At 40.4% G+C, this 27,768-nt stretch overlaps 2 protein-coding genes across 2 annotated transcripts in view; one reads left to right on the top strand and one right to left on the bottom strand.

The window, feature by feature from the left end:
• Sema2a (Semaphorin 2a) overlaps positions 1-23,507 on the bottom strand; it is a 54,316-nt gene extending 30,809 nt beyond the window's left edge. Inside the window, exons 1-2 of the mRNA XM_018012827.2 lie at positions 23,126-23,507; positions 19,292-19,537 (exon numbers count right to left, since the gene is read on the bottom strand). Coding sequence (XP_017868316.1) covers positions 19,292-19,475 — 184 coding nt within the window. The 5' untranslated portion in view covers positions 19,476-19,537; positions 23,126-23,507. The remainder of the gene's footprint in view (positions 1-19,291; positions 19,538-23,125) is intronic.
• An 895-nt stretch (positions 23,508-24,402) lies between these two features.
• Positions 24,403-26,803, top strand: knon (knotted onions). The gene is made up of 2 exons (XM_018013470.2): positions 24,403-24,721; positions 24,788-26,803. Exons 1-2 carry the CDS (start codon positions 24,570-24,572, stop codon positions 26,709-26,711), a joined length of 2,076 nt encoding a protein of 691 aa, XP_017868959.1. The 5' UTR covers positions 24,403-24,569; the 3' UTR covers positions 26,712-26,803.
• The last annotated feature ends 965 nt before the right edge of the window (positions 26,804-27,768 follow it).

Raw genomic sequence — 27,768 nt, 5'->3', positions numbered from 1 at the left:
GGTTGTTGTCTGGTCTGCCGCTGAGGTTGCCAGACATTTGTAGCAGCTATCGTTGCTGCTCTGCTTTCCGTTGCATACCTTTGGGCGGCAATTAAAAACAGTTTGGCAGTCACAGTTGCTGCAATTGAATTTCTGCTTGAGCTTCAAAGTAAGCGAGTGCCGCTTGGTAAATAAGCAACAGAAGAGGAAAATACAAATATATATATATTTATATATACATATATATTTAATTAAAAGCCAAGTCGTTTATGTTTTCATTTTCGCCAAGTGCCTCTTTCACGCTACGCGTGTGTGTTATTTAATACAATCTGCAATTGTCAATGGAACTAGCCTGACTGCTCTGTCACTCAGTCTGTCTTACTGTCGTTTCTTTTGGGTCTGTCTGTCTCTCTTTCGCGTCCCGTCTGTCTGTCTGTCTGTCTGTTTGCCTGCTAATGAGTTTTTGCAGCATCGCCTCGCCTCATTATGCCGTATGCAATGGGCTTGCCTCTCGCTTACTCTTTTGTCATGATACTGTTGAACATTTTGATAAACACACACACACACACACATCCATACTCTCACGCACACATCATTTTGAAAGCTGCTTTGATGTCATATCCCGTTTTCTCTTAAAAATCCCAACTTTTTTCTTGTGTTTTTTGGCAGCTTTTCAAGTGCAGCAATTTCCTCTGTTGCTGTTGCTGTTGTTGTTGCTGTCGTTGCTGTTGCTGTTGTCATTGTCATTTGTTTTCGCATACAGCAGCAAAATGTTTCTTTACACAATGTCAACTTTCAACAAAGGACTTTAATTAAGTCCTTAATGACAGCTTAATTTAGCGCACTTCTCGGGGCACACTCTGACACGTACCACAATACAATACAGGGACACATGCTCCACCCGCTATCTCTACGTCTCACTCTCGCGCACACTGCTTGCTTGGCACTGTGTGTTTGAGTGTCTGTCGCTGTCTCTTTCTCGCTGCTCTGTTAGTTTCTTTGCCTAATTTACATGACCGTTTAATACTCTAAGCTGCTGAAATAGCATTTTGATGATATCTAATAAAAAGAAAGCATAGAAAACTTGATGCTTGAGCAACAACAATGTTGTTTTGCTGTTGCTGTTGGTGTTGTTGCTGTTATGTTTGTTGTTCGCTGTGGTCACTCAAGCTGTCAGCGGCGAAAGCAACTTTTATGCATTACATAAAAGCAAAAAAAAAAAAAAAAAAAAAAAAACCGTAGAAAGTTGCTCAAATAAACAAACTATATAAAAAACAACAACAACAAACGGAGAAGCAATAAAAACCATTTGTTGTGTTGTCGTTGTCCTTTGCTGGTTGCCAGTTGCTGTTGTTGTTTGTTGTTGTTTGTGTGTTTGTTATTGTTGTGCCAAGTTGGCTTACTCAAGTTACTTACAAAGATTTCAATGCACTTTACTCCACAACTTGTTCGCGTACCAAACCAAAAAAAAAAAAGGGAGAAAACATAAAAAAGATGGGAGAGGGAAAACCTGAGCAGCAACAGGAAAACAACTGAGAGCTGCACAATCGGGTATGACCGACCGCCTAGTACTCTCTCCTATGCTAACTTACAAGCTTGTTGAATGGTTCTTAAATATGCTTTCATTTTCATTCCTGTTTGTTTGTGTGTCAATCAGTCTGCAAGTAAGTCAATCAATTCATCAAATACTATGTTCATAATTCTCTCAATCGGTCAATCAGTTAATACAGTCAGTGAGTCAATCAGTCAGTCAGTCACTATGCCAAGAAGTCAGTTAGCCAATCAGTCATTCAAAAAGTATATCAGTCAATCATTTAACTTAACTATCAATCATTCAGTCACCAATCAATCAAGGCTGCCACCAAGCAGTTAGCTTAATCAAATAATTCTTTTGTCAGTCAATCAATCATTCAGTTATTCAAGCATACAGTCAGATCGTTTTATGTCAATCAATACATTGCAGAGTTTTTCTACACATTAAAATATTTTCCTGATGTTCATTGAATTTCATTCTACTAGAAGCCAATATACCCGCTTCGCACTCTACAAACGGGCATCAGCCGCAACAGCAACAACAAATTTGACTTCTGCAAACTGTCAGAGCAAGCAAATGGCACTAAATATTAAGTTTGCCTTTTGCAACTTGACCAAAAGGCAGAAGAAAACGTAAACTGCTTGGGCAGGACTCCAAAACTAATGAAAACCTTGTGTGCGTGTGTGCGTGTGTGTGTGTGTGTGTGTGCGTGTGTGTGTGTGTGTGTGCGTTGGCAAAGTTTTTGCCTTTTGGCTCGACCACAGAGTTTCTCATGAGCTGGAACAAGCCGTGCTCCATGCGGCACTTATTTCAAGTTCAATTAATTTTAAGTGCGGCGGCCATTGTGTTGCACATGTTTGTTGTAGTAGTAGTAGTTGTTGTTGTTCTTGTTGCGGTTGCCTGCCTGCTCGTTTGGTTCTTTGTTTGTTTGTTTGTTTACTTGCGCTCGCCAGCTTCGGGCAGCGGACATGCAATGTCAGCGCCTGTATTTATGCTATAAATAATGCAACATATTTTGCATAATGACAACTCTCGACTCTCGACTCGACCAAATAACATCGAAACAAATAAACGCGCGTAGGTTGTACATAAGTACATGTACAGTTATACGAAAGCCTTGTGTTATGCAACCGCAACGCAAAGTTTGGCTAATTGCATGCTGCACACACACACACACACACTCATATGCTCATGACCCGAGACCCGTAACGCATGCCCCATGCCCCTTCAAGAAAATATACCCTATCCAACTGGCTATTTGGGGTAGTTGTGCGCACATGCAATCCATCAAATTATCAACTATTGTTTAAAGTTAAATATTACGCTCTCGTGTCTATAATTAGATAATATGTGTTTAGGTTTTTATTAAATATTCAGGCGACAATTGTGAGGAACAGGTAGATAGAAGTAGAGGCAGATAGAGAGTGAGAGGGTAAGCGAGGGGGAAGTAGGAGTGAGGTGCCGAAGGTGGATACAGACTGTAAGAGAGACTGTGGAGAGAGAGAGGGAAAGCGACAGACAGAGTGATGGAGAGAGAAAGGCAGCGAATATTCTGTGGGCAGAATAACAAAGAGAGAGAGAGAGAGAGGGAGAAAGAGAGAGGGAGTGATAGAGAGAGGGAGAGGTAGAGACGGGGATCGTTTGATCGAGAGAGAGTGATCAAGAGAGACAGTGATCAAGAGAGAGAGTGAGAGTGTGAATGACAAAACGATGGAGAGAGGTAGAGACTCAAAGATATTCATGGGAATGTGATAATAGAAAAGGAACAGAATAACCAAAAGAGGGAGAGGTATGGAGAGAGTGTGGTATCGTGGCCGTAAAGAAATCGGAATAAGAAAGACTTAGACGGGAAGAGACTGTAGATTGAAGCCTAATGAATAAAGTCATCTCCGGATGAGCGATTTCTATATTCAGAGATCTATATAGCCACGCTCTATAATAAGTTCTCAGTGCTGCTGTAATTGTATAATTCCCTCGGTCTGTTTTCTTAAAGACCTGCAATTCTTGGCAGCTTTTTCTATTTCGCCCCCAAGCCACAATACGCTGCTTTTCGATAAGGGGGCATCTCATTCTCCCTCAACATCAGCCGAAAACACGTACAGCAACAGATTTATATGTCTGTCTCACTCTCGTTGAGTGTCAAGAATGCCTCAGCTCTATTAACGTTTTGATATGCATTAAAATATTCGAACTAAAGACAGACTAGTATATATAGCACTTTCACATCTCTCACAGATTTAAAATTTAATTTGATTTCGTGTATAAGGGATATAAAAGTGCTATAAACTCAATATTAAAAAAAAAAGAGAGAGAGGGCAATCTCTGTAATTCGTTAATCGGCCTGCAACTGCGCTTAATGCGCTTTGCAGAATAAACAAAAACAGGCCAAGAGAATTTTTTGCAAATTGTTGACAGAGCGAAGTAAGTAAAAAGCTCAAATTTATGTACAATGCGGCAAATGTTTATATTTGTGTTGCTTTTGTGCTTTGGTTGAAGTTAAAAATTCATTTAGCATTCATTTGTATTTATTTATCCCAAAGCTCCTCACTTTTTCTTGTTTTTTGGAATCTCTGCATAAATATTGGTTTAATTGGATGCGGATTTGCGGTGCCTTAAAGTTGCATGCGGAGTGGCGGAGTGACAGCGCATGCACGCGACAAGGATTAATGTCAGACAACATGACATTTAACGCTGAAGGACTCTCGCACTCTGGCGGCCTATGTCAAGTCCAACCCCGACTCCGACTCCGACTCCTGCTAGACACCGTCAAGTTCTGTACGGCGGGGCGACAGCGGCGATAACAACAAAAGTCAGCAGGCAAATCTTGTCTAGCTGCCGTCTAGAGTATCAAAGTGTACAAAGAAACAAGCAGCAGACAGAGAAGGGCATAGTGAAGCAGACAGAGATGGAGACAGAGACAGAGATAGAGACAGCGACAGCCAGACAGTCTAGCTAGTCGGAACTACGACTGACAGAGCCTAACCCGTACGTATCAAACAAAAGTTTCCTGCACTTTTCATTGCCATGCATGTGTGTGTGTGTGCATTTGTGTGGTGCATAATTAAAAAAGCATTTGGGTGACGTGGTTCAACTACTTTCGGATTTATATTGTGTCAGTCAATGCAAATTCAGCAGACGGTGTAAAATTCGTTGCATTCGAAATGCGTCGCCAGCTGCCAGCTGCCAACGGCTGCAAGTAGGGAAAAGAGAGAAAGAGAAAATAGAAAAGCGTCGCACACACCAACACAATTCTAAAGAATCAACAGACTAGAAGAAGTGTTGGCAGAACTTTCGTGCCACACAGCTGCCTGTTGATGCAATTTTTAGTTGCGGAAAAGGCCAGCCTGCAACAGCCGGTGTGAGAGCTTGGACTCTACATAATTATAATGAACAAAAATTATGAGATATACATTTAAAGTATTAGATATACTAAATATAACTTAATTTAATAGTTAGCCAAATTTATTGCATAATGCATTTATATTAAATACATAAAAATTTTGCAATACACTTTAATATACAGTTAAATAAATAATGCTTGTAGTTTGGAATAATAGGCAAAAAGTAAATTTATTTAAATGTATTCAATATAATTTTTTATTATTTAAAATTCATTAATTTTTAAATTCACAATACAATTTAATACGAAGTCAAATAAATTATTTTTATTTTTTTTTTTATTATAGTAAAATCAAATGATTTAAATTTATTTTTTGAAATATACATTTATATTTATTGCATTATTAATATATTATTATCGCAACATTTAACAATATATATATTTAGTTTTTTTTTAATTTTTAAAAAAATAATTTTTAAATTTAATTATTTAAAAAGAAATGTAACACATTTTAAATTATACATATTTTCTTATTTTCACTATAATATTAAATTGTATTGCGTTACTATAATATATATATTTTTAAATAATAAATATATTAAATATATTACTCCTCAATATTAAAAAATATATATATGTATATGTATATAGCCAATTATAAAAATATTAAAAAGTGAAAAAATTATGCGCACATATTTTAGTTTTCGGCTGAGTGCCTTGAGTTGAACTCTTTATGTGACGCTCTATTCACGAAGATTATTCAGGGAGAGATACCATTGATGTTCGTATAATGAGAGCTAAGTACGCAAGCACAAGCACACAAACACATACACACGCTTAATTCACATACGAACTCAGCGCTCGCATACATACTAATACAAGCACAAAATACTGCTTCTTTGATAAACTCAACCAAATGTTCGGACTTCTCTCCGATCGCAAACGAGCTCGTAGAAGAACCGAAGCAATCTCTGACTTTTTTCTAAGAGTATCACGAAAAAAAAAAATATTTGAAATAAATAAAAATTATATTAAAATGTATATTATGAATAAATAAAGAAATACATAATAAAATTAATTAATTAATTAAATTAATTAAAATTAATTTATTTGAACAATATAATTTTAATTATTAATTCAAATTAATATTAAATAATATTGTGCCGAAAATAAAAAGCCAAAGTCTTCAATATTTATTTGTTTATCTATACATTGATAAAAGAAAAAAAAAAGTAATTAATTGAATCTATTGATTTATAGTATTGTCTTTGTGCAACAGAAACTTCTCTTAGCTCTTTTATGATTTTTCATCAATTCTGAAAATAAATATTTGCACACACTTAATACAAAGTTCTGCTAAGAGAACTTTGCAATTGTTGTTCTTGTTGTTGTTGTTGTTGTTGCGGCTTTCTGCTCAAAGAGTAATCTCTTATTTGTATTGCTTTCTTTGGGGCCGTGCAATACCTTGGAGCAGTATTTGCTTTGGGTTCTGCCGGCCTGTCAGCGGCAGAGGCAATATTCCAATTTGGCACAAAGGCCAATTTGCTCTCGGTGCGAAGGAGCTAAACAAATTTTAATGAATTTTAGTACATGTGGCAAACTAAAAGTGAAAAATATCAACCGAAGGCTAACCCAAATATCAAAAGCTGCAGCGGTCGGTGGGCGTGGCGAGCGAGGTCGGTGAGTGGCGAAAGCAAAGAGCTGTCATCTTTGCCAGCAAAGCAGGCACCCCCTAGCCCCCCCAAATGGCTCCCTCCATTTGTCACTTAAGCGCAGATGCCGCAGCCGACGCCGCAGCCGATGCCACAGCCGTTGCTGCTCAATGGATTCGTCCAGCAGGACTCTGGGGACGAGCTGAGCCAAAAGCCAAAGACCAACCGCACGCTAACAAGCTGGCAGGCAGCCTGAGCTTGACGGGGACCTGCTGCCTCCTGCCTACTGCCTCCTGCGTCCTGCCGCTTGCCTCCTTGGCCTTGCAAAATTAGTTGGCGTTTTGACAGTGGGCGTGGCAGGAGCGCCGACTCTAGGTGCTGGGGTAATTGCAACATCAGCAGCAACAGCAACAGCTGAAGCTGAAGCTGAAGCTGAAGCTGCGTAGCTGCCTGGCTGAGCGAGCAGAGCTCGGCAGACGTGTGCATTGCATAGCAGCAGCAGCAACAACAACAACAACAGCAACAAGACAGACACACAGACATACGCAAATGCTGTGCAACAGCAAAACAATTAACAGATTTCAATATGCAGACAGAGGAGGAGTGAGATCTGAGTGCCCAGGCTCTCCATCTATGCGCACAGAGACATCTGATGCATAAATCATCTGGCAGAATTTTAATTCCGAATGTCAAACTGACATAACAAAGGCGAAAGGCTTCGCATAGAACACGTTCTGCGTGCCCGTTTTTGTGTCTTCGATTTTTGCTGCTGACATTTTGGTATTCAAATTGCCTCGTTTGATGACGATGCCGGCCTACGTACGACCAGGTTGCAACGTTAACAATTGTTGTTGTTGTTGCTGTTGTTGTCGTGCCTCATGTCTTTGCCAGGAATAATAATTGAATTTCATAGTTTCCAACGTGGAGTAGTGTGTAAAAAGTCAGCTGCCGAGAGATACACACACATACACACACACATAGATATATGAATGTTGACTGTAAACTACAAAGTTGCCACAAAATGTCCGATTATTAATTTATCAATGTCGCCAGGCTTATTGAAATAGATTTCCGCTCTTGTGAGCCATTTGCATTTCCGTTTCCGTTGCGCAACAAGAGTTCCTGTCGCCTCCGCTTCTCCTCACTCAAATGCAAACAAACATGTCGACTTGCATTTATGCAAATAGCAAACAAACACACATGCACACACACACACACACACATGCACACTTATGCTCTCAGAAGTTTATTACATTTGCCCATAATTGATTGAGCAGGCTGCAGCAGAGGATGAGCCGGAGCCAGCCAGCTTCATACTTCATTTTCATTATGTCAGATTAGAGCTAAAGTTGCACATTCAAGTGCTGCATTAGCCAAACATTTGGCATTTAGCATTTCCAATTTCACAATTCACATTTTTCGAATTGCCAAAAATTTAACTGCCAATTGAATATTTGCAGATCCTTCAAGTAAGCTTTACTTTTAGTTTATTATTGTTTTGCATCGAAGCATTGTTGTCGTTGTTGTTGCTGTTATTGCCTTGGCAAAGAAGTTTCCGAAATTCCTTTTGACAGTGAGTCTTGGCATTGTCTGGGCACTTTCAGTTGAGGCAGCAGCAACAATGCGAAAGCCAATGCATCATTAGCAAAAAGATGAGACTGAAATTATGAAATGACTTCTTCGACTCCTCTGCTCTGTATGTGTGTGTGTGTGTGTGTGTGTGTGTATACAGAGAGTGTCTTTTCGGTATTGTGGGCGCCGACAGCGCATTATTAATTGCACAGACTCCAATGCCCATGGAGTAGCACTTGCTTGTTGTTATTGCCTGTCCGTCCGTCTGTCCATCCGTCTGTCTGTCTGTCCGTCTCATTGTCTATCTGTCTGGCACAAACAATGAATTGCGCCTTTGTTGCCATTAAGTAAGTAGGCTTACTAAGTTGCAGCTGCAGCAACGATTCATTGTTCAATTTTAAGCGCATTACAATTGTTGGAAGCGGGAGAAACGCTTTATATACAGTTATATAAATATATATGTACATACATTTATGAGAATATACCCTTTGGCTGAGTCATTTAACTATGCAGGGCTGATTCCTGTCAACAGTGGGAATGAAAATACTTAGAAAATAATATTATAAAAATATATAAATATAATACAATATAATAAATATAAAAATATATATAATATATATAAAAATATTATAAAAATCAAGAAAATATATATAGAGAATTATACCAATAGATTTTAAGTAATATTTTGCAAGTAATAATTATAAATGATAAATACTTTAAAAAAAGTATTTTTATTGTGATCTTATGATTTTATTATGATTCACTTCAGTTTGCAAATGTTTTGCGTCGTCTGGAAGGGATAAATGAGAAATAAGGGCAGTAAGCACATGGGAAGCACAGAGGATCATGATATTATATGACGCAAATGCTCTGTTACCAAGGTAGTTTACGGCGAAAATGTAATGGGAGCTGGATTAGACATTCTCATTTGAGAAAATATATTTTGTAATATTTTGGAAAACAGCAATACATAATAGTAACTATACTTTGCTTTAAATTGGTCAACAGTAAAGGGTTTCTCTATTATAGTCCATATACAGTACTGTCCATATTCAGCAGACCCATCTGGCAACGCTAAAAGGATCGACGGATCCATTTTTTCCAACACAATTATTTTAATCTTGACGTTAATATTCATTAAATCATTTAATTATTTATTTATTTGCATTGATCAATCATTTAATTATTTATTTATTTGCATTGATCAAGTAGATGTTTTCTTGACATTACTTTTTGAATCTCTCTCAAATAACAGCCTGTACGGCGTAATGTACCCGACTCTGTCAAAAGATATAGGGTTGCCAAATGGGTCCGTCGAATATGGACAGTCCTGTACATGGACTATAATATAAAAGATGCTGTCCTGCTATCGTATTCCAAGAAAACACAGTTACTGGTATGGTTTCCTTTTTTTTTTTTCAAAATATTATAAACAAATATTTGCTCAAATGATGTAAACTCTACTTATAAAAAAAGAATAAAACATAGTTGAGCAGAAAAAATGAAGTAAAACTTTTGCTCAAATAAGGTAGCAAATATTTAATATGAACAGCGAAAATGTGCTTATTTTTTGTTTAATATTATGCAGAAGAGAAGCTGTACTATAAATTTGATATTTTTAGAGCAAATTTAATGCAATTAATTTAGGGCAAACCCCTTAGAGAGTTAAATTTGACTGAAGGCTGCGCTATCCTGATAAAGAGCAGTCAGTATGTATATTTGATGCACATTTCCTACATGCGTATTACGAAGACTTCACTATGCTATTCAATATTTTAAAGCTTTACAGTTAAACTTGGCGATGCCGTCAAAGAATAAATGAAATATGAGCTCCTTTCAGCTAGCTTTAAGTCAAATTTTTGTAGCATACTTTCGAGCGCCTTGGTTTGCGTTTGACATTTACGTTGTCTATGACAAAGGCACAGACACGAATCGGTGGAGAAGGTTAAGAGACAGCTGCAGAGACAAAGAGAGAGAGGGAGAGGGAGAGGGAGAGGGAGAGTGTGTGAATGAGTGAGTGAGCTAGCTATATACTCAACACACGGCACTCGAGTCAAGTGCAAATAAGCAATGGGGCGACGAGTGTGTAAATCATTTGGCATTTTCAATTTGGCTTTAACTACAGGCGACTCGCTCGACAAGGTGAAGTTGACCAGAAGAACACAGCCCGCCCTACTAGCATCATTCGTGTGAGAGCCCAGCCACAGCCCATAGAAACTTTTGGTGGCACATGCCAGCATCACTTGGGGCGCCGTTGTATGGCCAATGGCTACTTGAGTTCACTCAGTGCACTTGTTTTAGTTGTCCATTATGCGCTTCTATGCATGCCACAGCCACATGTAATTGCACTTAACAGAAGTTTTGCCTGCTTAAAATCCAGCTACCAAGCCCCACTCAGAATACATGTATAGTTTTTGATATATGTGTAGATATATGTAGTTGTATATATATTTGGAAAATAAGCCTTTTTGTTGCTTGGCTTCGGTTGGGTTCGACTCGTTCCGCCATGCCAGCTGCCACTTGGGAGCACATATCCACATGCCTCTGCAATTGACGTGCTAACCAACTCTGTGTGTGTGTGTGTGTGTGTGTGTGTGTGTGTGTGTGTGTGTGTGTGTGTGTGTGTGTGTGTGTGTGTGTGTGTGCTCGAGTGTGTATCAGTGTGTGCGTGTGTGTGTTTGAGTATCTTCAAATGATATCTGCCTGCGCCCCTTCTAGCTCATTTGCCTTGAATTGAGTATGCAACGAATGCTACGATTGCTACGATTGCTACTCTAATTTTCCTTTTACTCCTCTGTCCCTGCCTCTGTCTCGACTGCCGCCTCCTGCTGCCGCAGCATACGCTTTGCATATGTCCGTTCTTTGTCCAATTGTTGTTGCTGTTGTCTGTTTGCTTGGTGTTGATTCCCCAGTGTGTTTGTCTATTGTTATTGCTCTCGCCTAGCATTTTACATCAAACTCTAGTGTGTCGAGCTGTCTCTCTGTCTCTCTGTCTCCCTGTCTCCTTGTCTCTCTCTCTCTCCCTCTCCCGTTGGTTGTCTGCCTGTCTCTTTGTTTATTTGGCGTATTTGTTACCAGGGCACGGATGCAACTTTTTGGGGCGCTCTTATGCAAAATGCATGTACGAGCTTGTCTAAACTTTGTACTCCCAGCACTCCTCTTAGCATACGATTTCTCGTCTCAGCCATTCAAGTGTAGAGATCGTGCTTTAAAATAATATCATAATAGTGTGGCATAAAATGTTGATGGCATTCGCTGGCAGTTGCTGCGGCTGGTGCTGCTGCTGCTGCTGCTGCGCAAATATGACAGCTAAAAAATTAATTATTTGGGCCACAATTTGACCGTCAGCGCTAAAAAGTTGAAATCGAAAAACGTGAGTTCCTTTGAAGTGCGGACAGCTCACGGCACACGGCTGTCCATGGTTGGGTATGGTTGGGCACGGCACGGCACGAGCCGCACAGCTGGCGGCCATCCAAAAGTTATTTTATTTCCTACCTGAAATTCGCACCGCGGGCTAAACAAACTTCCTTTCCCGCAACAACAACAATAACAGCAGTAACAGCAGCTGAAGAAGAAGCAGCAACGACAGCAGCAGCAACAGCTTTTTATATTACATTCAAATTTGGACTATTTTAAGCTCTAATTATGACGCAATAACTGAGCTACTTAATGAGATAAATCTCTATTAAAAATATATCAAATAATCTGGTTTAAATGGAATAAATATTTTATTTATTTATAGATTGATACTGAAATAGAGAAGAACTTGAATGGCGGGATTCAACTCTTAGTATGGAAAACTGAAAAACAACTTTAAATTCATATATAATATATGTATAATATTGATTGATTGATAGTTGGTTATATTGTACATTCTTATTAGCTATGGCATTTTATTTCAAGTATTTTTTTGCAGAGCTTCCTTTGGCTCCTTAAGCTCCCTTGAGTCTTATAAATGATCACAGGTTTATATTATTTAAAAAAATGTAAACTTTTGAAATACGTTAACTACCGATTAAGGTAGCGAAGGTTATCGAACTGACGTCCTGTTAGCCTTCTAATAGGTCTAGAATATGGCAGCTCTCTTGAGAGCCGGTTCCGTCATCAAAATAATAATTAGAGTAGAACTTAGACATTATTTCCAGAAGTTAGCAGCACGATTAGCTCTTTAGCTTAAGAGTGACCGTCACCTAATAAGTTTCAAGTTAATGGAAGAAGACGGAACCAACCCCGCCCTTGGCTCTGCTCGTGTACCCGATTCGGCTTGAACTTGCTGCTCTGCATTCTGTCTACATATTGTCTAAATAAAATGGAGCAGTATATAAGTATAAAGAAAATATACAGAGCCTGTATGAAATAAAGAGAGTATACAGGGCCTGAAGCATATATGCATTTATGTTCAAGCCCAGGAGATATACATCGCTAGGATCTATAGAAATGAGAGCCTCAAATTAGATTAGTAAAGCCAATTAAATTTAAGAAAGAGAGAAGGAAAATAAAAGAAGCCAGAAATGTATGCAAATCTATATTTATATAGGAATAAATCGGTTAAACGGACTGAGAAGGAAATTCTTATAGCTTTTGACTCAGTTTGACTCAGCTTCTCTTATAGATGCCCTCACAGTAATATTAAATTCTCCTCATATACATATATCTCCCACTGACACTCATTCGAATTATCTACTCAAACCTTAACTCTTGCTAAATAAACGAAAATAACTATATTACATAATATTATCGCTTACAACGTAGTTCGCTTGACATTTTTGTTGAAGTTTACCTATTTTTGCAAAAATAACAGCAACAACAACAACGAAAATGAAAAGAGAAGAGAAGAGAGGAGAAACGTGAATACACTTTCGGCTCTGGCTCTGGGTTTTGGCTAGAGGATATGGAAAATGCTCACTAACGCAATTAAGTGGCGCGCTGTGAAAAACGAATGATAAGTAAACATGACAAGGCTTTTAAGTTTATTGCGCCAGCCAGCTCTCATTTGGCTCATAAGTTGATGGGGCGCAGCGAAGGGAAAGGGGAGTGGCAGAGCGGGAGCACAAGGACATTTAGCTACGTGAAGCGGACGTGTGTCCACCCCAGGCCAGGCGTGTGTCGTTCCTATGCATATAAGGGTGCACTAACACATGCGAGCGTGGCATCATCTTTTTCTGGTTTGTTTTTTCTCCCAGATGATGGGTCTGCAAGGGGGAGGGGGCAGCAGCAGCAGGGAAATTGTGCACTTACTGTCACTTTTCATATGCAAAGCACTTTGTGTCTGTGCCGCTAATTTAATAATGTGCAGAAATTTTGCCCCAGCCGAGCAGACAGTCAAAAATTGTTGCGGGCTGTCCGACCAGTGTTACAAAGTGTCCAATTAAATGATTTAAACACTCTGGCAGGGCGTGAGGGGGCAGCGGGGTGGTGTGTTGCAGCCAGAGCCACCTGGCTGTAGTCAGAGCCAACTTCAGCTCTAGCTCCATTTACGATTTTTCACAGTCAGTGCATTTAGCAATAAATATCCAAAATTGCAATTGGCAAATACACACACACACACACACACATACACCAACACACACGCGCACACAAACTATTTGGCAAGCATTTGCGCAGCGGAAGTTGTGAAAAATCGTTGACAAGCGACAAAACACTTGACAGCGTCAGCAGCCCAAGGAAAAGCACCAAAATCGAGCCAAAAAATGCAAAAAAAAAAAAAACAGGGAAAAAAAGCAAACAAAGCCAGCCAAAGCCATGCAACGGTAAAAAAAATAGCAAAACGTGTAAAAATTTGTGGTGCAAGCAAAGCCGAAAAAGGTGCAAAAAATGTGAGCGTGTGCGTGTGAGCATGTATGTGTGTGTGTGCGCGTGTGTGTGTGTAAATGTGCAATCAAATGAAAGAAAACCAATAATCGAAAAAAATGCCAATGCAGCGCACACGACTTAGGAATTATTGGCCAGAATGCTGGAAGCCAGGCAACATGGCTAAAAGGTAGGCCAGAGAGGAGAGGAGAGCGAGGGGTTTGGGCCAACAATTGCAGTCAGGCAAGAAAATGCACTAAATAAAACATGAAATAGCTGAAAATCGGGCATGTGAGCAAAGGCACGTGGCAGGTGAGTGTGACTTGAGAGTGTGCGTGTGCGTGTGTGTGTGTGTGGGTGTGTGTGTGTGTGTGAGACAAGAATTTTTTAGCTATAAATTGTTGTCACAATGTTGTAGGAGCAGCAAACACTATGAACGATAAATCAACTTGAGTAGCGAAAATTGCAAACAAAAGAGCGCATCTTCAGAGAGAGAGAGAGAGAGAGAGAGAGAGAGAAAGAGTAGGAGAGAGTGTGTGATAAGATGAGAGAAAGTTCAATTTTCAGATTGCCCAGTTCCGGTTAGCGCTGCGAGCCAAAATGTCACAATGCCAAAATATTAATCATCATTATTTCAATAAACATTTATTAACATGGACTTTGCATTAGCACATAATGTATTTTCTGTCTTTGACCTTTTCCTCGAATGCTGGCTGTGGCAGTGGCCAGAAAAAGGGACACACACACACACATACACACACATACACACACGCATACATAGACAGCTAAACCACATTTTCAATTCGCCACAGGATGGTAAAGTCAAAGGACGCAGCTAACCAACGCCCATCCTTCAACCCTGTCACAGGGCATGCCCTGGCCGTTTGTCTTTGTTGCGCTGCCTCTGTCAGTGGTTAGTCCCAGCACTCCATCTCTCTCACTCCCACTCCCACTCTACCCCACTGTGTGTGTGTGTGTGTGAAGCATCCTTTGGCTTGAATTGCTCTGTTCATTCAGCTTCAGTCATTTGTCTTTTGTCATATTAATAATTCTCTTTTATTATTTGTACCATTACAAACACCAATCTATGTATATACATATATATAATTTATATAGGGCCACCCCATCATTATTCGACATTTATAATTTCTCGCTGCTGTAAAAGGTGCGTAACGGACACCTTTTACAGCTCTTCATTTCATTTCATTTCGTTTCGTTTTTTTCTGTTTCGCGCTGCTCATTAATAATAATAAGTATAAGAGGGCGACCCTTCCGTCATTTGACTGTCAATCTCCAAGCGCCAATCCTCCCCCAAGTGCTTACTCCCCCTCTCCCTCTCATCCCCCCCCCCCCCCCCTCTCTCCCTCTCTCTCTCTCTCTCTCTCTCTCTCTCTCTCTCTGGCCCTCTGCTGCTTAAACAAAAACTCACTTAATGCCCTTTATGCTCATTTCGGTTTCATCTTTAAAGTTAATCATCTCAAGCATAGCCGAATGGCCGGTGCTTAATCCTCCTCCTCCTCTTTCTCCCCTCTGCTCCGTCCCGTTCCATTCTCATTTTTTAATACACACTCATAGATCATTAATATAAATTCCACAGCGACGTCAAGCAATATTAATGCGCTGCATTGGTCGGCACAGAAAATGCTGTCAGGCCAAGTGAAGTGTTTCCCAACCCATTTGCCAACCATTTCCCAACCACTTAACGGTTAAATGAAAACTGCAAAATTAACCAGGACTTTTCACACTTGACAGCTTGTTTATTGTTTTATTTTTCTTCATTTTTAGCAGGGTTGGTTAGGGTTTTCTTATTTGTTTTTTATAAGCTGCACCTGATTGAGAAATGACAACAGAATTTCGAGACATTTGAAGTTGATTTTTTAAATTTATTTTTAACGTATTTTACTTTAAATGGGACAAACTAAAAATATATAATAATTTGTATATAATTTTCTTTAATTAAAGTTAAAGAAAGTAGGGGAAGATTGGAGTTATAAGAGCTCCTGCAGAGCTCTGAGTGAACACTCTTACAGATATAGACAAGACATCTTTATGAAGCTTAATTGAATGTAATTTCTATGTTTTAAATTTTTAATTATTTATTTTTTATTTAGTTATTCTCGAATAATAAATATGGCAAATTTTTAGAACATTTTTAAAAATTTTATTTATTTATTTTTTAATTTTTTTTTTATGCAGTCTACCAAAAACCTCCGTCGAATATCTTTGCATTTCTAAAACAGAAACTTCTTCCCCATTCATACATTAATGTCCCGAATAACTTCAGTTTCTGCATACACTTGTCATAAATCATTTCTATTTTCAATTTTCAACTGCACATGAATAAAACTTGGGCAATAATCTTTGTTTGATCTGCATTGTCTGACATGAAACTTATAACTAAAAATCTAAACTTTCAGTTTATGGCTCTACACACTCACACACACGCACTCATACACGCACTCACCCGCACGCACTTGAACAAGTAAAACTTTAACGAATTTTCATTGTTCGGAATTTGCATTGTTGCAGAAGAGCTGCTGAGGCAAGTGCGAAACATTTCAGCTCGCTTGCAGCTGGCAGCTTGTTAAATGTTTTCAACAGCCAACAAAAATGAGAAGTCTTGAGAACGAGACTTGTTTGCCACATGTAAAACCAGGCAGCACAAAAAAGTTATGCGAGCGTTTATTTGATTAGCCTGGCCGGGACAAGTTGTCTAATTCAAATCAAAATCATGCCACACACACACACACACTCACAGACACGCACTCAGCAGTCAAGTGGCATCAAGGCAAGTCAAGTCAGATGATTTGCAATTATTATTGTTTAATAAGTGCATAAGCCGACACTTATCCGACCCAAAGGACACAGTTGCTGTTGTGCTCGAAACTTCGAAACAGAGCGAAGCCAACAAAAGATGTGTATATATACACACATACATATATGTGTGTATATTGTTCAATCTGGGGGTAACTCAAATTATCATAAGATGGCAGACCCAGAACACAAAACCCAAAACCCCAAAACCCAATCCCTGGCCGCAACCTCGAGCAAAGCCTCGCCAATTGTTGCTGTTGGAGCGAATCGAGTGGCATAAATCCGGGCGGCGGCATCTCTTTGCGAAGGGGCCACGCCAATGATAAATTGACAAATTTATTTGGGTCAAAGCGTGGCGCATTCATCATAATTTCGCTTTCTGGCCCAATCCAGCCAGCTGGGCAGGAAAATTGAAAATTTTTAGCCACTGCCGAGGCTCGTGCCGCGTCCCGTCTAATGGAGTCGGTTAGGAGACGAATGCTAACAAGCATCGTGGGCTGACACTTTTGGCTAATGCACTTATAATGAGCTTAAGTTACACAAATGCCCAGGACTCGACTCGCCAGGACTCGCCAGGACTTGCCAGGACTCGAGTCGACTTGAGCTAGAGGCGGGCCACGTGTAATCGTTTGCATAATTAATATTGATGTACTTGTGCTGGAGTCATTGTTTATTTATCAGGCGACTGCCAATTGAGCTACTTTCACCTGATTGAAGCTTGCCAAGGCGCAGGCATGCATTATGAATAGACATCGAGTATCTGCAGCCGGAGCATTGCCTGAGAGCCATTTATGAATAATCCAAATCAATTGCCCGAGCTGACACGACGAAACGAGATTCGAGCCGAGACACGAGCCTCATAGCACTATCCATTTCACTCCTTTGGCAACATAATTGCACAATTTCCAAACATACTCAATTGTAAAGGCATTTTGCCAATTTCTAGCAGCACTCGAGCACTTGCCATGGATACGCAGCCAATCAATTATCGGCAACAATACCAACAATGCCAAACGATATATAAGTAATTAATATGTGATATCAAAAGAGGGAGAGAGAGAGAGAGAGAGTCTGATAGAGATGGGAACAGATAACTTAATTTCGCATTGCTTGATGTGTGCAATTGTCGAGAATTTGTGTAAATTTATTTATAAGAATCAATTAATATCTATAATAATTATTATATGAGTCCATTTACAGTCATAGAAAGCAAAACAATTTAAATTTAATTATTTATGAATATATATATTCATACATTTTATATGTAAGACTCTAAAAGTACTTCATTATTTGAAATCAATTTAAAAATAAATTATCAGAATTAAAGGATATGATATTTATGAATATATATTATATTATATGATTTTATGAATATATATAGTATAATACTACAAATATATTCATAAATATAATATCATAATAAATTAGTATAAATTTAAAAATAAACTATAAAATTTGAATGAATTTTTGAATGAAAAATATATTAATTTTTATAATAACTTATAATAATTTTTATAATTCCGTCTCCAATTTGGCAAAAGTATGGTAATTGTTTTTACATTTTGTAAGGTTTTTTAATAGTCCACAATTTTTTGTTTGGTTTATTATTTTAAATTATCATATTTAACATGAATCATAATAATTTCTCTTAAAGCTGAATATTAAACAAAATGATAAATTTAATAATTAAAATTATTAAAAAATATATAAAATATAGATTTAAAATTGTTGGCATAGATATAATAAGTTATGGGCTCATGTGCGTTGGATTATATATCTAAATTTCTTTTTTAAATGTCATATTTATTTCTCTTAAAGCTGAATATTAAAAAAAAAACAAAAAAAAAAAAAAAACAAAACAAAAACAAAAACAAAAAAAAAAACAATAAATAAAAAAAACTAACAAAAAAAAATATTTAAAAAATAAATAAATAAAAAATGAACTAGCTAAATGTAATGTAGATAAGTGTAAAAAAATATTTGGCATATTTTCAGATTCATTGCATTGCATTCAAGAGCAACAACAATTTGTATTTGATTTTTTAATTTAAAATTAAATCACGAAAATGTGTATATAAATGTCATATGGCGTATCCGAAAGAAATAAACAGTTATTCAAATAGAATATCAACTGTCTAAGCATACAAAACATATTCCACTCGCTCAGTAAATAGTGTTTACATTCAAGTGCTGTTGATTAGAAAATAGTTGACACAGATGCGAATGACAAGTTGCAGGATTATGCTGTGACCCATTTAGTGAACCCATAGACAGACCTTTGAGTGTACATATATAGAGAAAGAGTGTTCGTTATGTGATGTTTATTCTGTGATTTTTATTTTCTTTTATTTTTGTGCTCTGCTTTGTTTTCTTTTGCCCAAGCTGGAGCATTTGGCCAATCAGCCATGAAGCAGGTGGCAGCAATGCCACAATGCCTGGGCGAACATCGAACCTATTGTGTTGGCCAGCATGTTGTAAGATGCAATGCAGAGAGAGAGAGAGAGAGAGAGAGAGAGAGAGAGAGAGAGAGGGGGAGTGGCAGAGGGTGGAACAGTAGAGGTGCTTGCACTTGTAGCGTTTGTTTTTGTAATCACACTTGGCCACACTTACCTGGCGACAGCTCCTCGGTAATCCCTTGAATAGTGCGCGTGAACAGTGTCAACATGAGGACGATGGCAAGCAGCAGCCATTGACGTTGCTGCCACACATTGTGTGGCATATGCTGCAGTTGCTTCTGCTGCTGCTGCTGCTGCTGCTGCTGGTGTTGCGCCTGTCGAGTGCGAGTTGTTTGCATTGCTCCTGTCACTGTTTGCGCTCTTTAATGTGTATATCAATGTGTGCGTGCGTGTCCTTGAGCTACAAAGAGAAAGCAGACAGAAGATGACAAGGCTGTGTAGAATGTACATTGTTAAAGAAGCAATCACGCCCTTGCTATTAGCCAAAAGCCCGCCTCGCCCCATCCTCATTGTCAACTGGTGCTCAACATTTGTTGGGCAATTTGCCGCGCGAAATGAAGTCGAACCATTAATATTTTCAGCGCTGACTATTGACAGCAACGTCGTCTCGCACAAACAAAAAAGAAAGCGAATCAGTCGCGCCACGCCCACGCGCCCACGCGCTCAGCTATCATTCACAGTGGCCCGCGTGCCGCAAAGTATGCAACGTCATGCGGTGCGCTGCGTTTCATCATGAGAGCGAAAAGCAGCCTGAGCCTCGACCTGGGCCTGGGTCTGGGCCTGGGCCTGAGCAATGGGCAATGGGCAATGGGCAGCCGGGCAACTGGCAACTGGCAACATCACCGTTAGCCATGCTCGTGGGCGCGCCGAGGCTACACGTCAAACACATTCATCACGAGTGCCAGAGTGACAGATGGCAAATGCGCCTACAGCTCGTTTGTTGCCCGATCTGCAGAGGCCAGAGCCAGAACCAGAGCCAGAGCCATAGTCAGAGCCAGAGCGAGTCCTCGCAAGGGCAAAAGGACAAATGAAAATTTTCCAATTATTGCAGACACTCGTTGAACTCTCGCCTCAGTCTCAGCTACAGCAGCAGCAGCAGGAGCAGGAGCAGCAGCAGCAGCGGTAGCAGCAGCAGCAGCAGGAGCAGCAGCAGCAGCCGCAACGTAAATTTAACGCTTTAAACTGCGGCAATATTCAGGCTGCCGAATTTGAGCAGAACGCAAATCATTTGTCAACGCTTTGGGATCTAACCAAGTGCAGCTCAGCTAACGAATTTGCAGCTCGCCAGGCTCTGCTTGCCCATTGCCAGCTCTCGGGACGCAGTGACGCGGCAGTTGATCAAAAACGCATTTGGAGTGTGTGTCAGCGGCAGCAGGCACGATTTTAATATACGTAATGTGTGGCCACATGTGCGAGTGACATGATTTGGCATTATCCTGCATACGCTATGCGAGAGTCAAGCATATGGCCAGGCAGCGACGGGTCAGGCTGGGATTTTGATAAATTTATTTTAGAATTTCACTTTTCACACAACCACCCACACACACAGTCTCACAGCATATGCTGTGTAATTACATATATGTATTGTAGCTGGCTTCTAGAGCGCATATTGATTGAATTTCAGCTTGGGCCAGAGTTTGGCTTCAGTTGGGGGCAACATATGCTATATCATAAAGGCCACTTTCAATTTCACAAACTACTCCAAACTTTCGCTAATATCGAATGTTAAACGCTCCTTTGCTTAGCCACGTGTGTGTGTGTCGGTGTGTGTGTGTGTGGCAAGTTTTACGAGCGCCTGTTAACCGCGGGTATTTACACTAAGTCTAATGAAATGTTTAACAAGCACTTTGCTGTGCGCAAATCCCAATGACCCATAATATTAGCATAAAATCACTTGGCTGCCGGTTGGGGCACCGCCTTGCCTAGCCCCATAAATAGTTGGCGTCCCTCTGTGTATGTGTGTGTGTGTGTGTGTGTGTATAACTACTTGCTTAGTCTGCTGGCGTGGCACGATACGCTGGAGGGTCTTAAGCAAAATGTACATTTAAATTGCGCACTTTAAAGTTTTTGCAGGAGCGTGAAAGGCTTAACGAAGCGATCCAAGACTCGCTATACATTATACACATACATATAGATTCATATACATATATATATAAGTATACATATATATAGATTTGTTTGGCAGCTGGCCTATGCTTCGACTTGTCGGGCTGTTGCTGTACTTTCCCAATTTTGGACGCATAAATTTTTATGTTGGTCATACTTTATTTGCTGCTGGGCGCACTGGGCCCACTGGGCGCTGTTTGTTTCCACAAAATAAATTACATTAAAATTCTAAGCCATCAGCGCGCGCTGTGGAAAATTTATTTTTGCACATTATCCGCTTGCCGCAAATTGTATTTATTCCGCAATGCTCGCAGCTCTCGGCCAGCAAAATAACAAAAAATAAAGCAGGAAAAAATAAGTATAAAAAAATAATAAAATAAATAAAAATAAAAATAACAACAACAGCTGCTGACGTTTTAGTGGCACTCTCAATTGCTCTGGCTGTTGTTGTTGTTGTTGTCTGCTGACCAAAGTTGTAAAGTATCCTTCAAGGCAATTAGTTTATTTGTACAATTTCATTTCATTTCATTTAGGCTGCTGGAATTTTAATGCGTTTCATTAAGTTTCTCCGTAAATTCTACATTTTATATACGTATATATGAATCAGGCATGCCCACAAGCCCTCACACACACAGTGCCTGCTAAAAGCTGACCAACAACAATTACTTAAGTTTGGACATGTTGGAAATTACAAAGTTTTTATGTACCATACATAAGTCAACTCTGGGCTTTAAGGCAACACAATATGCCATATGTTAGCGGTACTGAGTGCATTAAAATAATTTAGCTAACAAATTAATGTGCAATGCGAACAGCAACAGAAGTTGAATAATATAAATTCTTTCTCTAGGAATTTTGATTCCAAGAGAATTAATAATTGCATTAGGGGCGTGTATGAAAGTCGATTTAAGAATAGTATTAAACAAATATTTATAAAATATATAATATAAAATTATGTGTATTATTAAGAGAAGTTCAACGCAAATCTAAAGTGGACAATAAATAGTAATAATTAAACAAATTTTAAAATGTTAAAATATGGATAAACAAAAAAAATAAATAAATAAATAAATAAATAATAATAATAATAAAAATAAAAATAAAATAAAATAAATAAATAAATAAAAAATATAATTAAATAAAAAAAAATAAAAATAAAAAATAAATTAAATAAAAAAAAAAATAAATGAAAATAAATAATCAAATTAAAATAAAACAAACTTATTCCATTTTTCTGTTTATACTGTTGTAAAATTCATTTTCAGTAGAGCTTTATTTTTAAACCCCATATAATAAATATTTTATGTCTTGCATGACTATATAAAAAAAAAAAATAAATAAATTTGGTACCTACAAATTTCTTTATAGATCAACATCGGTGTTTTAAAATCATAAAAATTTCTATTAGCAACACAATTAAATATATTATACATACGTATATTGTACATAAAACATATATATATTTATACTACATACATATATAAACAATAATTAATAAATAAACATTTTAATACATGTTTTATATTTTTAGTAAATTTTTTATTGACAATGACATTTCTTATTATTTTTCCTATATATAGATATGCTAAAATTTTTGTTGAAACCATTTATTTTCTTCTTCTTGATTTGTAAGAAGTCAATAAATGTTTCCCCTAATAAAAAAGTTTTGCTAACTGACGTTCGTATAGATGCCTTACATTTCTTCTACAAGAATGTTATTTATACTTGGTACCAGCTAACACACATATATACACACACACACACACACATACACACATATACATACACACACATATATATACATACACATGCAGGGAATATTTTTGCATGACTTGCAGAGAGTTTCGGATGGAAATTCATTAAATAACAATATGAGACTTACTCGAATGCAATTCTTAATATTATATTTGAATATATTAAGCTCTTAAAGACTCAGGAAACGCATTTTTTCAGCAATGTTTTGGAAGTGACAGCAAAAAAATGTAAACACAATATTGTATGATACACAAATAGAAAATCCACAAAGAGACGCGTTGAGCGCGCCGAGCGTCTCTCTGGGCGCTGGGTCCGGGCGAGGAGGACCGATTCGAGCACTGTAAACACTTTTAGCCAGGGTTTTTCATAGTTCACGCATGCAGCAGTAGCTGAAGTTCAATAATTTTTCAATTTTCCAAGGTTTTCGTGGGATTTGGCCTTAAATTAATATGCACGAAAAATTCACAACCGCACTAATTTCGTTGACAGACAGAGAAGTCAGAGAATTGCGCTCTCAGTGGCGTTCCATTCCGTGCCATTCCGCAACGTTTCGCCTGGCGAGAGAGCGCGAGAGCGCAACGCAGCTGTTCCTAGGCGAATGTCCTGGGACGCAACGTCCTGCCGGGGGTGGGTAGCGGTATTTGCCAACTGTCAAACTGACAGCTGACCTGAGGGCTTGTGTACATGTGTGAGTGCGCAGGCGCTGCTCTCGCATCCTGTTCCATTTGCCACGCGTTCGCCTCTGTCAAGGGTTGCTCCTGCCTGGCCGCCTGCCTGCCTCACACCCCGGCCAAACATCTTCGATACCGACAATTACCTGGAGAATTGGCATTAGCCCATTTTCGTTGCGTTATAAATTGCGATTGTCACTTTGGAGCATTTGAGCGCAGACCGTATGCTGGTGGTGCGACGACTGCTGCTGATGGGATCGGTGGTGCGACGCTGCTCTGGCTCCGACTCCTGCTGCTGCACATTTGGCCTGCAGGGTGTCTGCTGGTGCTGCTGTGACTTTCATTTCGTTCGATTACCAGAACACACACACTCAGCCACCGACCCACCCCCCCTTCGTCCCTCTCTTATGACCCTTCTACTCTGCTTATGCAATTACATTTAAGTTTTGGTGCGCCAGCCATCTGTAGCTGGGGGGGCGGAGCAGAGCTGCGTTGCCTGTGACATGGAATTAATTTTCGATTTTATTGTCAGTTTGTCAACTGCTTAGTCGAAGATGCCAATGCGTCTGACTTTGATTTAATTGAAAATGCATGAATATGCAATTTTCAGCAGCTCGAAGCTCGTAAAAGCCAGCTTTTATTGCCCGGCTCATTGAAACGTTGAGGCACTCAAAATATTATGTTGATGGTATGCTCGGAGAGGTCAACTTACCCTTGATCCACCTGACTTGACATTGTTCATTGAGATTTCCCCCCACCTACTCACACAGCAATATTTATTCACATTCAAACATACACGCGCATTATTTTATTATTTCCAATAAATAAATAAATAAATGTGTATATATTTTATAGATTTTTATATGAGTTTTCCAAACACCGTTTCTACACACCACCAGCATGTGGGAGAAGTTTGTAAAGTGCCTGGGCAAGGGCAAGGGCAAGAAGGATAAAGGCTGCGGAATCGAGCTCGCCGAGCTATACAAGCGCGTGCCGCCCAATCAGCGCAAGCAGTTCAAGGCGTTTGCCAAGCTGACCAACGAATACAAAGCGTGAGTGCATTCAGATGATCCAGACAGTATCCTTTACTCCTTTAAGCTTGGCAATTTCCGTTACAGTCGCGTTGACAAATATCCAGCAGAGTTGCCCAAAATTGATTGGCCATTTTATAAGGAGAACGTGCGCAAGGAGATGGTCAGCTGGGTGGATGAGTTTCAAAAGAAGTATGAACAGCTGGACAACATGATCACCAATCGGCATTCGCTGATCGACCACTCGAAGTACTTTGGAGAGTCTGAGCAGATCACTAAGACTGTGCAGGAGGAGGTCAAAAAGTACAAGGAGGAATCGAATAAGCGCATCGCGGAGCTGCAGAAGAAAATGGAGCATTTGAAGGGCCTGAAGCCTTATGTCGAAATGACGATGGAGGAATTTTGTCTTGCGCATCCCAACGAGGCGCCCGACTTTATAAATAAGCCCACGTTTTGGCCGCACACGCCCGAAGAACAGAAGCCCGGACCGTCCGAGGAAGTTTCGCACGATGAGGAGGAGGGGGAGGCGCACGCGAAACCAAAAGGTGATAAACCAGATCCAAAGGATCCCTCAAAGACTCCACCGAAGACACCGCCAAAAACACCGCCCACTGGAGCCGCACCAGCTGGCAAAACTGATGCTAAAGCAGCGGCTAGAAAGGATGCCCCAAAGGACGCCCCGAAGAAGACCGAGCCCGCTGCTAGTCCACCAAAGAAGGAGGAGAAGAAGGCGAAAGCAGCCGTGGTAAAAACTACCGAAGTAAAGGCGACTCAACCCAAGGCGCAGAGTCAGACCGAGAGCCAGGCAGTCGAGAGCGCCGCAGTAATGGCCTCCGAGGGCATTGAGCTGGTCAAGACCATGATAGGCAAAGCTATTGCTCTGTTCAAGACAGCCGTGTCGAAGATGGGAGAGAAGAGACAGCAGGTCACAGAGACGGCGGCTGCCGAGCGCTTGAAGGTCCAAGCAGCTGTGGCTGCCAAGAGAGCAGAAAGGGTCAGCAATGTGGACAAAGATGTTTTCAAGCGGGAGACTCGCTCCGACATATGCAACAAGACTATAATTCGGGGAGAGGATACGGCGAAGGCGGACGTCAAGCCGCATCATGTTGACCTGGACATTGAGTCGGAGGCGGAAGAGGACAAGGCTGCCAAGGAGAAGAAGAAGAAGCAAATGAAAAAGCACGAGGAATGCATACGCAAATGCGTCGAGGCCGAAGACGAGTGTGAAGAGGAGAGGGCGAGCTGCTCGGAGCCAAGGCGTAAGCGTGCCTCGTCATGCGACGATCGGGAGGAGGAGTTTGACAAGTGCAAGAAGCCGCCGAAGAAAGATCCCTGCGGTGCCAGACCTTCGAGCTGCGATGCATCCAATGTCAATGAGCAGATGAAAGTGCTGGATGTGAAGCAGGAATACTTTAAGCCGGATACAGCCGATCAGGATCAGGAGCGTCGCAGAGCTCACGCCTCACTGCTGGAGGAGCCGAAGAAACCAGCTATAAAGAAACCGAACGTTATGGTCATGGATGAGAGTAAGAGCATCAAGACGAATGTGGAAACTGTGGACCCCATGAAAATCAAGCCCGTGCAGGGAGTGATGGCTGCTTCGCGGCCAGACATGCAGCAGGAAATAGTCTGCGCCCGCAACGAGGGCGACGACTCGGTCAAAATAAATGCCGAGAGGGTGGCCAAATTCGTGTTCGAGATGGCCACCGGCACCGCCTCCCTGCTGTCCGAGGCCAAGAACATTATCGAAAAGGCCCAGCAGGAGCAGGGCCAGGGCGTCGATGTGGAGGCTGCCTACCTGGAGGCCGAGGCCAAGGTAACGGCCGCCTTGAATCACGCCCACATGGCACTCGACTCGGCCAAGGGGCTGGCCAAGCAGGCCAGCGTGGGCGACCAGGAGGCCATCGCCCTGATCGAGAAGCACGCAATGCTCGCCCAGCTGCTGGCCTATCGCGCCATCACCATGAAGAAGGAGATCGCCAAGCTGCTTGGGGATCTGCGTGGCATTTAGCGATTTTCCTCAATTTTCCAGTTGCATTTCAAATTCGTAACTGAACTTTGTTGTTCGAACCGAGTTTTCATTAAATTTACTGTTGGGTTAAAGGACGTGTTTGCGGTGGGTGGTTGGGTGGTTGGGTGGTGCTGCGTGCTGCGATAGGTGGTGTGTGCTACATATGCAAATTTTAGGTAAAGCTCAGGCCCTGCGCAATAAATTCTGGTGCAAAAAGCTAAGCGAAATATCGAAACTTTTGCTCGAGTGGCCGAAACTTTGCGGTGAATTAGCCAAAAATTTCACTTGCCCTACTGTGTGTGTGTGTGGGTGTGCGTGCGTGTGTTTGTGTGTGTGTGTGGGTGTAGCCCCGTTAGATTGCATAATTATGCAAATGTGTTGTTTTTCGGCATTCAAAGTGGCGCATTTGAAAGTGTTGGCTACTTGTTGGCGCTGGCGCACACAATTTTCACAATCAAACGCATTTGCATAATTATACAAAGCACACTCGCTATCCCTCTCCCACTCTGCCACCCTCTCTCTCTCACTCTCCTCTCTCTGTTTGCTTTTAATTCAAGTTAGATAGTTGGCTATAAGCTTTAAGCTGTCTAATGCCCACCCCCTTCCACCCCGTTTCCAGCCCTTGCAAAATTCAACTCATTGTTTCTATTACCATTTTGTATTTTTATTTGTGCACAAAAGTTTTTGGGCTTTTAAGCAGCCATATAAATTCAATTTGGCCAACTTCGCCCAGCCAGGCTGAAGTTACCTGAATTTCCATTTAGACCTAATCGATTTCATAGGTGACAAAAACATGCTGCCAAGGCAGAGAGTTAATATTTAGATTTTGTGACAATTCTCGTTTGCATATTGGAGTGAGAGAGGGGGTAAGGGAGAGAGGGAGAGAGAGGGAGCGGCCTTTGTTTTGGCTGTAGGCTGTTAAGGGATTATTCATGGAATTGTTTAAAGCATATCGTTAACATAATGCCAGCCAATATTCAATGGCTGCTCCCAGCCCCCAGTCACCGCTCCCCTCCCCCACCAGCCACTTGGCAGCCAGACACTTTGGACACCCAGC

The sequence above is a fragment of the Drosophila arizonae genome, chromosome 5 (assembly GCF_054131065.1).
Source record: "Drosophila arizonae isolate 15081-1271.41 chromosome 5, UAZ_ARI_1.0, whole genome shotgun sequence".
Classification (NCBI taxonomy): Eukaryota; Metazoa; Arthropoda; class Insecta; order Diptera; family Drosophilidae; genus Drosophila; species Drosophila arizonae.
Note: the sequence above shows the minus strand (reverse complement) of the source record. Positions and strands in the feature narration are given on the sequence as shown.

Coding starts and splice junctions, on each gene's coding strand:
- knon (XM_018013470.2), top strand. CDS start 24,570: ATGTGGGAGAAGTTTGTAAAGTGCCTGGGCAAGGGCAAGGGCAAGAAG. Junction 24,722..24,787: donor CTGACCAACGAATACAAAGC/GTGAGTGCATTC, acceptor TTTCCGTTACAG/TCGCGTTGACAAATATCCAG.